At 44.0% G+C, this 13,123-nt stretch overlaps 1 protein-coding gene across 8 annotated transcripts in view; it reads left to right on the forward strand.

Annotated features, from left to right (window-relative positions):
* adarb1b (adenosine deaminase RNA specific B1b) overlaps window positions 1–10,667 on the forward strand; it is a 187,022-nt gene extending 176,355 nt beyond the window's left edge. For all 8 annotated transcript variants that reach the window (XM_055870828.1, XM_055870832.1, XM_055870831.1 and 5 more), the window contains 3 exons: window positions 2,866–3,047; window positions 4,801–4,979; window positions 5,242–10,667. In XM_055870828.1, coding sequence (XP_055726803.1) covers window positions 2,866–3,047; window positions 4,801–4,979; window positions 5,242–5,418 — 538 coding nt within the window. In that variant the 3' untranslated portion in view covers window positions 5,419–10,667. The remainder of the gene's footprint in view (window positions 1–2,865; window positions 3,048–4,800; window positions 4,980–5,241) is intronic.
* The last annotated feature ends 2,456 nt before the right edge of the window (window positions 10,668–13,123 follow it).

Here is a 13,123-nt window from a genome sequence, read left to right on the forward strand (position 1 = left end):
TGGGTTGAGATGTATCTGTTACTTGATCTCTTTATTTGGGCTGCAATCTGAGGCTGGTAACTTTAATGAACTTATCCTCTGCAGCAGAGGTAACTCTGGGTCTTCCTTTCCCGTAGCGGTCCTCATGAGAACCAGTTTCATCATAGCGCCTGATGGTTTTTGCGACTGCACTTGAAGAAACTTTCAAAGTTGACTGATTGTCACGAACCGGCTCAAAGCCCGTAACAAAAGGGAGACAACACGGAGATAAGGAATAACAAAATATATTTATTAACTAAGTACAATATACAATGGTGTGTGTAATCAGTAATCAGTAGTGTAAGTGAGTGTTTTGCATGCATGAATGTGATAATGCAGGGTGTTGAAAGGTGTTAAAGCAAACAACCAAAAACCACCAAGATACACAACAACATCTTTAAAGGTGTCTGCATGGAGAGAGTCTCTTCCATGAAGGGGGAAGTGGTGTATTTATCCTATGACACAGCGGGCCCAGGTGTTTCCCATGTAGCTGACAACCCTCCCAACTCCGCCCACCGGCATCCTAATAAGGAAACAAGAACAAAGAGAGAGTGGGAGGGTCGTCACACTGATCTTCAAGTTTTAAAGTTATGATGGACTGTCATTTCTCTTTGCTTATTTGAACTATTCTTGCTATAATATGGACTTGGTCTTTTACCAAATTGGGCTATCATCTGTATACCACCCCTACCATGACACAACTGATTGACGCAAACACATTAAGAAGGAAAGTAATTCCACAAATGCCTTTTAACAAGGCACACCTGTTAATTGAAATGAATTCCAGTTGACTACTGTACCTCATGAAGCTGGTTGAGAGAATGCGAAGAGTGTGCAAAGCTGTCATCAAGGCAAAGCGTGGCTACTTTGAAGAATCTCAAATATTTGTTTAACACTTTTTTGGTTACTACATGATTCCATATGTATTATTTAATAGTTTTGATGTCTTCACTATTATTCTACAATACAATTTTTTTTATAAAGAAATAAAAACCCTGGCATGATTAGGTGTGTCTAAACTCTTGGCTGGTACTATAGGTGATAGCACTTAGTGTCTAGTAGTTATCCTGTATATCCCACTTTGTTCAGGCCCAGTCTTATTTGATTCAGGCTATATCAGGGGCAGCTGAATTGATGGGGTCCAACCCAGGTGTTTTCGCAGTCAGCCCACGACCCTGCTCACTGTCCACAGTCAAGGCACAGCTATCTATCCCTCCCCATTAATGTACGATGCAATCTACTCCGTAACTCTCCCTCCTAGTCCCTTCCTCCAATTTCAATGCCAACAGGAGTGTCACACACCTAATGTTTTTGAGTAAGCATTAATGGCCTTGCTATTATACAATGTAACTCTAAAAGTCAAAAGAAAACGAGATGACAGTATGCAGGTAGCATGTGCACTAACAGCTAACCTAGCTCATAGCCCGATTAGAGCAAGGCATAGAAAGTGTCCCCACTTTACAGCACAGACAGACTACCCTCCATTTGTTCTCTACACAACAGGTCCTCTCCTAACATAACCATTGCAACAAAATGGTGAGGGGGAAAAAATGCCCCTCCTGCCCTCTCTTCCTGTACGAATGATTAATGACTCGGCGATGGCTATTTACCTAAATGCACTAGCGTTGTTTGACTTAGCCCTGCAATTTCAGTGTGTTTTTTACACATTTCTCCTGCGATTACATGGCCTGCCCAGCGGCGCTAAGGCACACGATGGAGGTCTAGTTTACGGCTCCTTCCCCCCTGTTCCTGGCTCATTACAAGTGTTACTCTCCAGGGTTGCTTTTTCCTTGATAAAGCAACTGATTGTGAAGGCCCTCAAAAGCCCCAATCACTTGAGCTTGATCGCCACTCTCCCTTTAAAACACTCACGTGTGTGTGTGTGTGTGTGTGTGTGTGTGTGTGTGTGTGTGTGTGTGTGTGTGTGTGTGTGTGTGTGTGTGTGTGTGTGTGTGTGTGTGTGTGTGTGTGTGTGTGTGTGTGTGTGTGTGTGTGTGTGTGTGTGTGTGTGTGTGTGTGTGTGCGTGCGTGCATGTTTTTGGGAAAGAGCAGTGGTATGTTTTATCTGATTATGTTTTTTGATTGACCCCAGAGCCTCCATGGCCACTGAGTTTAGCTTCTATCATAAGGGGCAAAATCACGTAAATCAAATAAGGTGGGTGGGGGGACTGAACAACAGTATTGATACAGTCCAACTATCAACCCCCCGTTGCATATGGAAGACGTCCCTGCCGGGGGGGCTACTGGAAAATGAGTGGTCTCCTAGACTCATGTCTGACTGCGATTCTAGTCGGTGGCTTAATTTCACACACTCTCACACACACACTGCCTCGGGTCAGAAGGAGACAGGAGCGGCAGTTATCAAAGCTGTTTGTCAGGGTCTTGTTTCTGTCATCTGGTAATGGTCTGCCTTGTGTGTGTCCTTTTCGAAATTGTCGCTCTCCAAGGCAATTGGTATAGCTTCATAGAGCGTGTGGAAGGAAATGTATGGGAAAGATGGGACAGCTAATGTAACAACATAGAATGTAGGGTGAAATAAATGGAATTGGATAGTTCCGAGTCAGAGCAGCCATTCCTGTGTAGCCATTCCTGTGTGTGTGTGTGTGTGTGTGTGTGTGTGTGTGTGTGTGTGTGTGTGTGTGTGTGTGTGTGTGTGTGTGTGTGTGTGTGTGTGTGTGTGTGTGTGTGTGTGTGTGTGTGTGTGTGTGTGTGTGTGTGTGTGTGTGTGTGTGTGGATGCGCATTTGTGTGTGTGTACCTTTTTTCTGTGTCTTTATGCGTGCGCACTTGTACGTACGCATGTGTGTATGTGTGTGTGTACTTATGCGTGTGTGTCCCTCTGCTGCAGATGGAACGTGCTGGGCATCCAGGGCTCTCTGATGAGCTACTTCACGGAGCCCATCTACTTCTCCAGCATCATCCTGGGCAGCCTGTACCACGCCGACCACCTCTCCCGGGCTATGTACCAGCGCATCGCCGACATCGAGGACCTGCCCCAACAGTTCAGCCTCAACAGGCCTCTACTGAGCGGTCAGTAGCCTCACCTTTAAACCTTGACTCCTTTACTTCTTTGCCCCCCCCCCCCCCGCCCCCCCTCTAGCATCTAGACTCATCTAGATACTCTAGCATCTAGACTCTCATGCGCTCAGGGTCGTGTTCATTTTGGGGGACGCGACAGAACATGTTTTAAAACGTTTTGCCACAGAAAACTAAAATGAGTCGAAGGTAGACCCTTCCTGTTTCAGTCCCACCCCGTTTTTTACCCGTTTTGGTGCTTAATGACCACGACACGTGCGTAGACTCTCATGCCAAAGAACACACACGCTAGACTAACTCTAGTACCACCGCATGCACATTCAAACACTCCAATACTTTCAACACTTTGCTTAGGTGGCTAGGAGGAGGCTAGTTGGCCTCTTGTCTGTTTCCTCACGCTTTCTCTGTGAAGACCAATGCAACTGGACACTGTGACTCCATGGGCAAGCCCACTGTAGGCACAAGGGTAAACACCAATCATGTATAAATGTCTACGGTAAATACCCAGCAGGACCGTGGGTAATCACATAGATGGGTCTCCTACCGTAGTCTTATTGAAACACTGCAGTTGTCATCTGAGGTGACATTTACTTACCCTTCCTGTGTGAGTTTGGATAACTTGATGCCCTTTGTGCCAAATCGGTGGAATCCATGCAACCATTTGTTATAAGGTCAGATCTGTGTAGATACTCTCAACATGTTTATTCGACTCCAGGCTTTTTCTTTGTGATATTTCATTATATATCCCTTTGTCAAGTTGTTTTGTGGCATTTGGAACCGGCTATGCGTTCTATAGCACATACAGCCAAAAGAATGTACATTCCCCCTTCCATCCCACTGTCCAAACCACCTCCTACACCTGTTGTCAGGGTAGGGGCTAAGGCAGGGTGAGGGCTACCTAGTAACAGCATATTGTCCTTTATTTTCCATTGCACGGCTCTTTGAAATGTTTTGCTATGGTGTGCCTGAATGAACAAGGTCCTGATCTCCCTCCAGATCTCACACAAACGCAATAGATGTCCTAAATGGTGCGCTCATCTTCCTTCTCGCCTACCTTACCCTCTCTCCTCTTCCCCCTCCTCTCTGTCCCCTCCGATGACTCCCTGAACTGCAGGTAAAGAGATAATGGGAGGGTTATTAACTTTTCTTCCGCTTTAGGGAGTTTTGCCGTGAAGGAGCTTTGCGCTGTGGACGCTCAGCATTTAGCCCTTTAAATCATAATCCCCCAGCCAGGCAGCCCAGTGCACTGCAGAAGAGAAAGGAACCGAGGCGTTTAACACCCTCCGCTGAAAGAAGGATTTATGCCTCCAATCTATCTTCTCTCTAGGCCCCTGCTTGGAGGAGCACATGTACTGTAATAGAGGCTTTATCCCAAACACACTAGGTGGACATTGCAGCATCATGTTTCGATGGGTATTTTGTTAATGTACAAAGACTTGCGACTTTGACCCGTCGTGCCCTCGCTTGTGGAGCAAAGGCTTGAGTTAACCACGATGAGAAGCCTTCGCCAAAACCTGAAGAGTCATATGTTTTCTTTCAGAGTGAATGCCTTGCTCTCAGAAGGATAAAAGCGGGCTTGAGTCACATTTGCGGTTGGTTAGACTTGCGTGCTTGCTTTTAGAAATGGGAGTTAACTTTCAGAGTTAATGCTTAGGCTCGTCATTGAATCCCATTGGCTCAGACTTGCGTGCTCACTGTTAGAAGGTGGAGTTAGAGCTGCTGAGTGAGTGGCTATCTGTGATTCCAGGCATCAGCAACGCAGAGGCGAGGCAGCCGGGCAAGGCGCCCAACTTCAGCGTGAACTGGGCAGTGGGCGACCAGGCGCTGGAGGTCATCAACGCCACCACGGGCAAAGACGACATGGGGCGCGCCTCGCGCCTCTGCAAGCACGCCCTCTACAGCCGCTTTATTCGCCTGCACTCCAAGGTACGGAATGGTTCCACACACACACACACACACACACACACACACACACACACACACACACACCACAAGGGCTCTCCTTGAATTAGTGTTTATGACTATCAGCACTACTCACAGAGGGTGTGTGCAGCACAACACATTAAGACCAGCTAAAGCACAGATCAAGTGGTTGTACGTTTATGCACTGTACAAGTTGCTCCTCAATCCTATTCAAAGTAGTCTTCTTCTTATCTCAACATCTGTTTTGCTCCCCTCCCCACGCCAGTTGTCATCCACACTGAGGATCAAGGTGTCCAAGCCCAGCTCGTACCACGACGCCAAGGAGGCGGCTGTAGAGTACCACAACGCCAAGCAGACGCTGATCAAGGTCTTCCACAAGTCGGGCCTGGGGGCCTGGGTGAAGAAGCCCATCGAGCAGGACCAGTTCTCCCTCAACTCCTGATCGGGCAATTAGGGGGGAACGTCTTCACTCAACCCACTGCACCCCAACCCCGTCTCTAGACCTGAGAGAGGCTCTTCGAAACTACCAGCCACTGAGACTTCACGTGTGTGTGCGTGCGTGCGTGTGTGTGCGTGCGTACATGCGTGTGTGTGTGTATGTTTGTCTGAGTGTGTGAGAAATAATGCACGTGGTTCTGGCCACCTCCCTCCGTCCAAATCACTCTGCTCTCATTCCTCATCGCTGTGACGTCATCACTTGCTGTGTCTGTCTGTTTGTTTTAAACCAACTAAAATTCAAATACCTTTTTATGTCCTTATGGAAATAAAAATGTATGGTATTTTAAACTGGAATCCTATTTAGTAGTTGTTTTTTGTTTGTAAGACTTGACATGAGGTAGTCCATATACCATGTAGTTACTATATAAGTACTTCTGTAACTAGAATGTACAATGATTGGCCGGATTCCATTTCTGTTATTCAGTTAAATGTAATTACACTAGGAAACTCAAATGCCGTATGACGTCATGCTATATTTTTTACGTATTGTGAGATTTGACCTTTTTCTTTTCCTATTTTATTACATTCTTGCCCCTGTATTAAAAGCACATACAGTGGGGAGAAGAAGTATTTGATACACTGCCGATTTTGCAGGTTTTCCTACTTACAAAGCATGTAGAGGTCTGTAATTTTTATCATAGCTACACTTCAACTGTGAGAGACGGAATCTAAAATCCAGAAAATCACATTGTATGATTTTTAAGTAATTAATTTCCATTTTATTGCATGACATAAGTATTTGATACATCAGAAAAGCAGAACTTAATATTTGGTACAGAAACCTTTGTTTGCAATTACAGAGATCATACGTTTCCTGTAGTTCTTGACCAGGTTTGCACACACTGCAGCAGGGATTTTGGACCACTCCTCCATACAGACCTTCTCCAGATCCTTCAGGTTTCGGGGCTGTCGCTGGGCAATACGGACTTTCAGCTCCCTCCAAAGATTTTCTATTGGGTTCAGGTCTGGAGACTGGCTAGGCCACTCCAGGACCTTGAGATGCTTCTTACGGAGCCACTCCTTAGTTGCCCTGGCTGTGTGTTTCGGGTCGTTGTCATGCTGGAAGACCCAGCCACGACCCATCTGCAATGCTCTTACTGAGGGAAGGAGGTTGTTGGCCAAGTTCTCGCGATACATGGCCCCATCCATCCTCCCCTCAATACGGTGCAGTCGTCCTGTCCCCTTTGCAGAAAAGCATCCCCAAAGAATGATGTTTCCACCTCCGTGCTTCACGGTTGGGATGGTGTTCTTGGGGTTGTACTCATCCTTCTTCCTCCGAAGACGGCGAGTGGAGTTTAGACCAAAAAGCTATATTTATGTCTCATCAGACCACATGACCTTCTCCCATTCCTCCTCTGGATCATCCAGATGGTCATTGGCAAACTTCAGACGGGCCTGGACATGCGCTGGCTTGAGCAGAGGGACCTTGCGTGCGCTGCAGGATTTTAATCCATGACGGCGTAGTGTGTTACTAATGGTTTTCTTTGAGACTGTGGTCTCAGCCTACTTCAGGTCATTGACCAGGTCCTGCCGTGTAGTTTTGGGCTGATCCCTCACCTTCCTCATGATCATTGACGCCCCACGAGGTGAGATCTTGCATGCAGCCCCAGACCGAGGGTGATTGATCGTCATCTTGAACCTCTTCCATTTTCTAATAATTGCGCCAACAGTTGTTGCCTTCTCACCAAGCTGCTTGCCTGTTGTCCTATAGCCCATCCCAGCCTTGTGCAGGTCTACAATTTTATCCCTGATGTCCTTACACAGCTCTCTGGTCTTGGCCATTGTGGAGAGGTTGGAGTCTGTTTGATTGAGTGTGTGGACAGGTGTCTTTTATACAGGTAAGGAGTTCAAACAGGTGCAGTTAATACAGGTAATGAGTGGAGAACAGGAGGGCTTCTTAAAGAACAACTAACAGGTCTGTGAGAGCCGGAATTCTTACTGGTTGGTAGTTGATCAAATACTTGTCATGCAATAAAATGCAAATTAATTACTTAAAAATCATACAATGTGATTTTCTGGATTTTTGTTTTAGATTCCGTCTCTCACAGTTGAAGTGTACCTATGATAAAAAATTACAGACCTCTACATGCTTTGTAAGTAGGAAAACCTGCAAAATCGGCCAGTGTATCAAATACTTGTTCTCCCCACTGTAGGTCATGATGCTAAATACTCATCCAAAATGGCGGTTACAGTCATTGAATCATCATTCATTTTAAAATATTCTCGTGAACATTTTCCGCTTATTTATTTATTTGGATGACGTTGTTGGTCATTGAAAACTTTCCCATTCCATACTTGAACAGGGGCCCTGGTGGAGGCTGTCGGTGATTCCTCTCCAGTCCTTTGGCCTAGGGACTTTAGGGGAGTGGGTAGGCGCTGCACGTTTTTTTCTTCTTGACTTAAGCCATGGCTTTGCATGGGAACTGTCTCCGAGGTCTGCAGAGCTGATTTGGTAGGGAACCACCAGGATCTTCTCGAGTGAATTTTGAATGCCAGCATTTTATTTCTGCACAGGCAGCTTCAAATCATTTTTCTCTCTTTGTATGTACTTGTTTTTGGGGAGGGAGGGGCTTTGTTTTTAGAATTGCAACTTTTGACTTTTTCTTTTTTGAGGATTGAAGGATTGCACTGCAACTGAATAGTGACAGGAATTAAGTCTTTCCGTCAATGACACTGCATAGGAGCTACATTGCACCTTCATAAGCACGAGCCTCATGGACATTATGCATCCATGCCCTGGGCATTTATAAATGCTTATGTTAACAACCTCAGTTTGATATGTCATGGTCATGCTACACAATACAAGTAAGGTGACATAACACATCTTGTGTCAATCTGGGGTTGTTAGGAAGGTGTAAAGTAGTCCATATGTCATGTCATTCATAGAGAGCTGGGAAGAGCTTATGTCATCATTTAAATACCTTTTAAAGGCCCAATGCAGCCGTTTTTATATCAATATCAAATCATTTCCGGGTAACAATTAAGTACCTTACTGTAAAGATTTTTTTAACAAAAAAGCAAGAATTTTGTTGGGCTTTCTGGGAGTAAACTAGCTGTTATTGGCAGAGCGGTTTGGAACTTTCTTTGTTATTGGTCTATTAACCAATTTACAGCATGTGATGTCACCATGGAAAGCCAAAACTCCCACCCATGCAAACCTGCTGATTAAAAAGTCCTGTGTAGATTGTATTTTCAACCAGCAACTATCAGGAAATAACACTGATCAAATTTTTTCACACTTTTCTAGTGTTAGTTTAATCAGCTGTTGTACAAAATGATATAAAACACAGGAAAAACTGCACTGGGCCTTTAAAGGCAACACGAATGCTGATTGCTCATTGTGTGAGTAAACTTCCAAGGGAACACAAAGAAACGCATGAGAGTTTTTACAAAGTTGAGTTTGGTACCACCCACCCACCAAATGACCAATCTGTGTATGCTCGCTCCAAGTCCTATTGGTCCATATACCTGGGTCTTCTATAAGCCCTCTTCTCCACTGTCTGCCGTGTGCTAATCTTTTCTATTTCAACTATTTCTACAACATGATAAACTCTGGATGCCAGTAAGGACAACTTGCTACTGTATTACCTGTGTGTTCTCTCTTATAGACTGGTCATATACCTGTAATATCAGCATTGTACATTTGTTTATTATTGAACGTTGTGCGTTGCACTTGATGGCCAGTGACAAACCACAATTTGAACCGACACGCTGCAAAGGGATTGATATTATGAGATATTCTTTACTTAGTGTATTTTTATATCCAATAGATTTGATTCAAAACAGCAGGGGAAGGGTGTTTGCTTTGAGTCCCAGCATTGTGTGTGTCGTGTGTATGTCTAAAGTGAGGTGAGTGTGTGTGTGTGTGCGGGTATATGTGTGTGCGCATGACACAGCTCAATAAACGTCATAACAGGATATTAGAGATTGCTGTGGAATCTTCACCAAAGATTATGTCCTTGTGTTTTCCCACAATTTTCTTTTGAGCAACAAAATAAAAATTGGGAATTATTTTTTTAACACCTGTGTTTCTCACGCACAAATTGCTGATTTAAAATATGACAATGTTTTAGTTATTGTACTTTCATTTTTTTCAATTTATTTGATTTGTATAAAATGATGGGTTTGTGTTCTGTTGTATTCCAGCTTTGTGATGGAATCTTACTTGTCGGGCTCTTTCAGTATTTCTGTAGCTGTTGATTACCAAGGTGTATATATTGTGAACCTCTCTGATGTTATATTACTGTGGAATGATGGGGATAAGATTAATACTGGTTAAACATGTGATGCCTGTGCAACTATTCTTCCTTCCTTCACTGTCTAGTTCTTGTCCCCCCCCCCCCCCCATGAAACTGCTGGGATGTATTTGATTTGTTTTTGTCCTTTAATTAGAACTCTTTAAAAAAACAGCTAGTCAGGTTCTTTCACTGCAGCGGCCAGAGATTTGCTAGTCATTGTAGAGCAAAAGTCAAATGTCCTGTGTTGCTGTGTCCTTGTGATACAAATGTATGTTCTGAATCATGTCCGTCCCCTTACCCCCACCGACAGAGGGGGAACCATGCCACGATGCAGGCCTCAGCCAAGAGAACTGGATCAAGGTCACAAGCAATATAACCCCCAACGCCCCTTTTTAATGAGGCCCAACCAGGAACGGGAGCAAAAAGAATGGCTCCCCTCCCCCTCTGTTTCCCCCCCTTGTCGTAATCTCTTTATAAACTGACTGTCTGGAACTTTCTTTAAAGACTGCCTGCTTCTCTATAGTATGTTCCTTATTTTTTTTGGACTGCACTAAAGATGTCAATCGATGATGTCATGACACAAACCGTCCCCCAAAATGGACAGGTCGGAACTATTTCCAAGAAGCTGAACTGCAACCCTATAACCTAGTGGTCCCAGTGGTCTATAGTCCCCAGTCGGTCGTTTGGTCAAGACGGTCGGCCGCCCTGACCGCGCGGTGACTGTTAAGTGGTCCCTACGTGGTCCACTCGGGTGGTCAGAGAACTCCTCCACCCTCCTCACCCCACGTCCGCTGTGCAACCTCTACCCGGACCACCATCTTGCATGTGCTCCCACTCTGAAGCTGCACCTAAAGCATGACGACATACTTTTAACGGACTCGTATGTAGAAAAAAACGGATAAATAGATATATTAAAATGAGCAAAAAAAAATAAAGGAGACCATAGTTTACTTTCTTTCGCGGAAGTTGTGTCATTCTTTGCGACGTGTGCGTGGTTGTATACTGTTGTTGTGTGGAATGTATTGAGCCCATGAAACACACAGACTCCTTATCAGCAAGCAGCCTCCCATCTAACCCTTATCTTTCTGCACCATCCCACGCTGAGAAGAAGCCACACCAGATCTAAAACAAGCGCTATATTTTCCACATAGAACATTGAAAAGAGAGATGGTATTGTTAGATGTTACTCTGTAGTCAGTCAGTCTGTCAATCTCAAGGTTCAACAGGATTAGTGGACATGGGCTTTCCTTCCTTCCACTTTCATGTTTTACCTACAAATAGCTCTGGAGGTAAGGCAAGGCCATCAAAAGGTGATGCTGTGAAGACTAGGTGTGTATGTTGTCTGTCTGTCTCTGACTGTGTCTCTGACTGTGTGTGTGTGTGTGTGTGTGTGTGTGTGTGTGTGTGTGTGTGTTCGACCTTGAAGCCCCTGCAGTGGTCGGTGGAGATGCTAAAGATGTGTTTCTGAGTTTCATTCGGTTCCTCCAAAAAACAACTCCAAATCAATGTTGTCCTGTAGTAAAATCAACAGGGTAAAAAAATATTGGTATGAAAATCAGCATCAATACTTGTTGTGAGTGTGTGGGATATGCTTTTCATGATCATATAAAACACAACTATCAAATTCTTACTGAGCCTGTGAAAGCAGATCAAAACATGCCTAATGACGAGCCAAGGCAATGTACACAAGTAGCCTAAAGGAAACTCTTCCCGTCCTCCATTATTTAGAACTAGGATCTGATTTAAAAAAATACTCTCTCAAAGGTAGCAGTGGCTAGGAGTGGGATTTGGGTTCAATAATCCTTGACCTAAAACCTATACTTGCATTGGTACATTGTAGTTGACTTCTTTGTCATCAAGGCTGGGTTTTTTTTGTTGGAAAGTTGTTAGTGTCCCCGAACCTCACCAGAACTGTGTGACCGTGTCTCTGATATATCTTCCCTTGTAGAATTGTATTCTCAACATCAACACGCTTCAATTTCTTCCATCAGCAAGAGATTGAAGGGAACATAGCTGCAGTTGGTGTAAGAAAGGTAATAGTTTAGCTCTGGGTATCCTCTTGCTGCGTGCGTTTTGCCTGAGAGTATGGGTGTCAATGACTGTACTGTACAGTATATATGAATGGACAAAGCCATCGATCACGTGACACGATTCCAATGTGAAGACTCAATAGCGCATTGAAGCCAAATTAAGTCAGTTAAGGCCTTTGCAGACTGTACGATTTTAGCCGTCTTATGGCACGATTTTGCCATCCCAGACAAAATGTCCACGTTGTCTGCAAATTCTTAGGATGTAAACAATTTTCGGACGTCTTGACACGTTCAGTGTGACAAGGTCTAGATCTGCCGATTTAAGTACCACTATGTGCAGTCATAGGCTCCGACAAAGTTCTGGAAGTGTCACATTTGTATTGCCTTAATTGTGTAGTGTGGCTGGCGTTACGAGCCAATCCCGGTGACGGATCAATAGAAACACAGCTGACACTGAGTATTCACACAATAATATTATTATTGTGAATACTCAGATTTATATATTAGTTCGATGACACATCTGAAATCAGGCTACCTGATGGGATTTTGATAAATACACAAAATCAGCAAACAAAATGAACATTTTATTTTGGTGAAGTTTTGCTGAAGTCTATTTGAGTTCGGACATATAAAGTTTGTATGTGAAAACTAATTCTAAAATGCATTGCTACATTCAGCTTTTCCAAACACATCACCAGAGCATAAGCATCAATTGACGATTCCGCTGCAGGTGCTGGAACATACACAGATCAAATACACCACTGCAGCTGAAGTAGCCTCGCAAGCCAATCGCAGAATGTGACGACAGAACAGAAGCAAATTGTACAATCTGGCCAAGTTGTTTTCAAGATTTGTATTTGCTCGATGTTACCAATGTAATCATAGAAGACGAAAGGCCTTTAAGATGGCGTCACATGGAAACATAGCATGTGCAGTTTGAGCTACTCCAGGAAGTGACTTTGAAGGTTAGCACAGTGCTGCCCCCTCTCATTGTGTAACTCAAGTTGAAGGCCGACCGGGGTAGTAGCATGCTGCCATTAGCAAGAAAACTATCCTAACTTCTGTGCGATTTTAAAAAAGGACATACGTCTGGTGTATTGAAAGCGTTATGTATTTGAACAGTGAAGAAATAATTTCAAATTTGTCTCCATACTCCAGCATTTTGGATTTGAGATCAAATGTTCCATAATGCCTTCATTACACATCTAAGCATTTTATGAATGTGTTATAACAGGTCCCAACCGCATATTAAAGATTGATGAAAAATATCCAAAGCATATCTGTAGCCCATTCATGTCATGCTATGTCAGAGGTCATATTTCGGTATCTTAATAGATGCATCACTACAATGACTGCGTAGTGTCATTATTATGGCTTTTTT

This window comes from Salvelinus fontinalis, chromosome 19, assembly GCF_029448725.1.
Source record: "Salvelinus fontinalis isolate EN_2023a chromosome 19, ASM2944872v1, whole genome shotgun sequence".
Lineage (NCBI taxonomy): Eukaryota > Metazoa > Chordata > Actinopteri > Salmoniformes > Salmonidae > Salvelinus > Salvelinus fontinalis.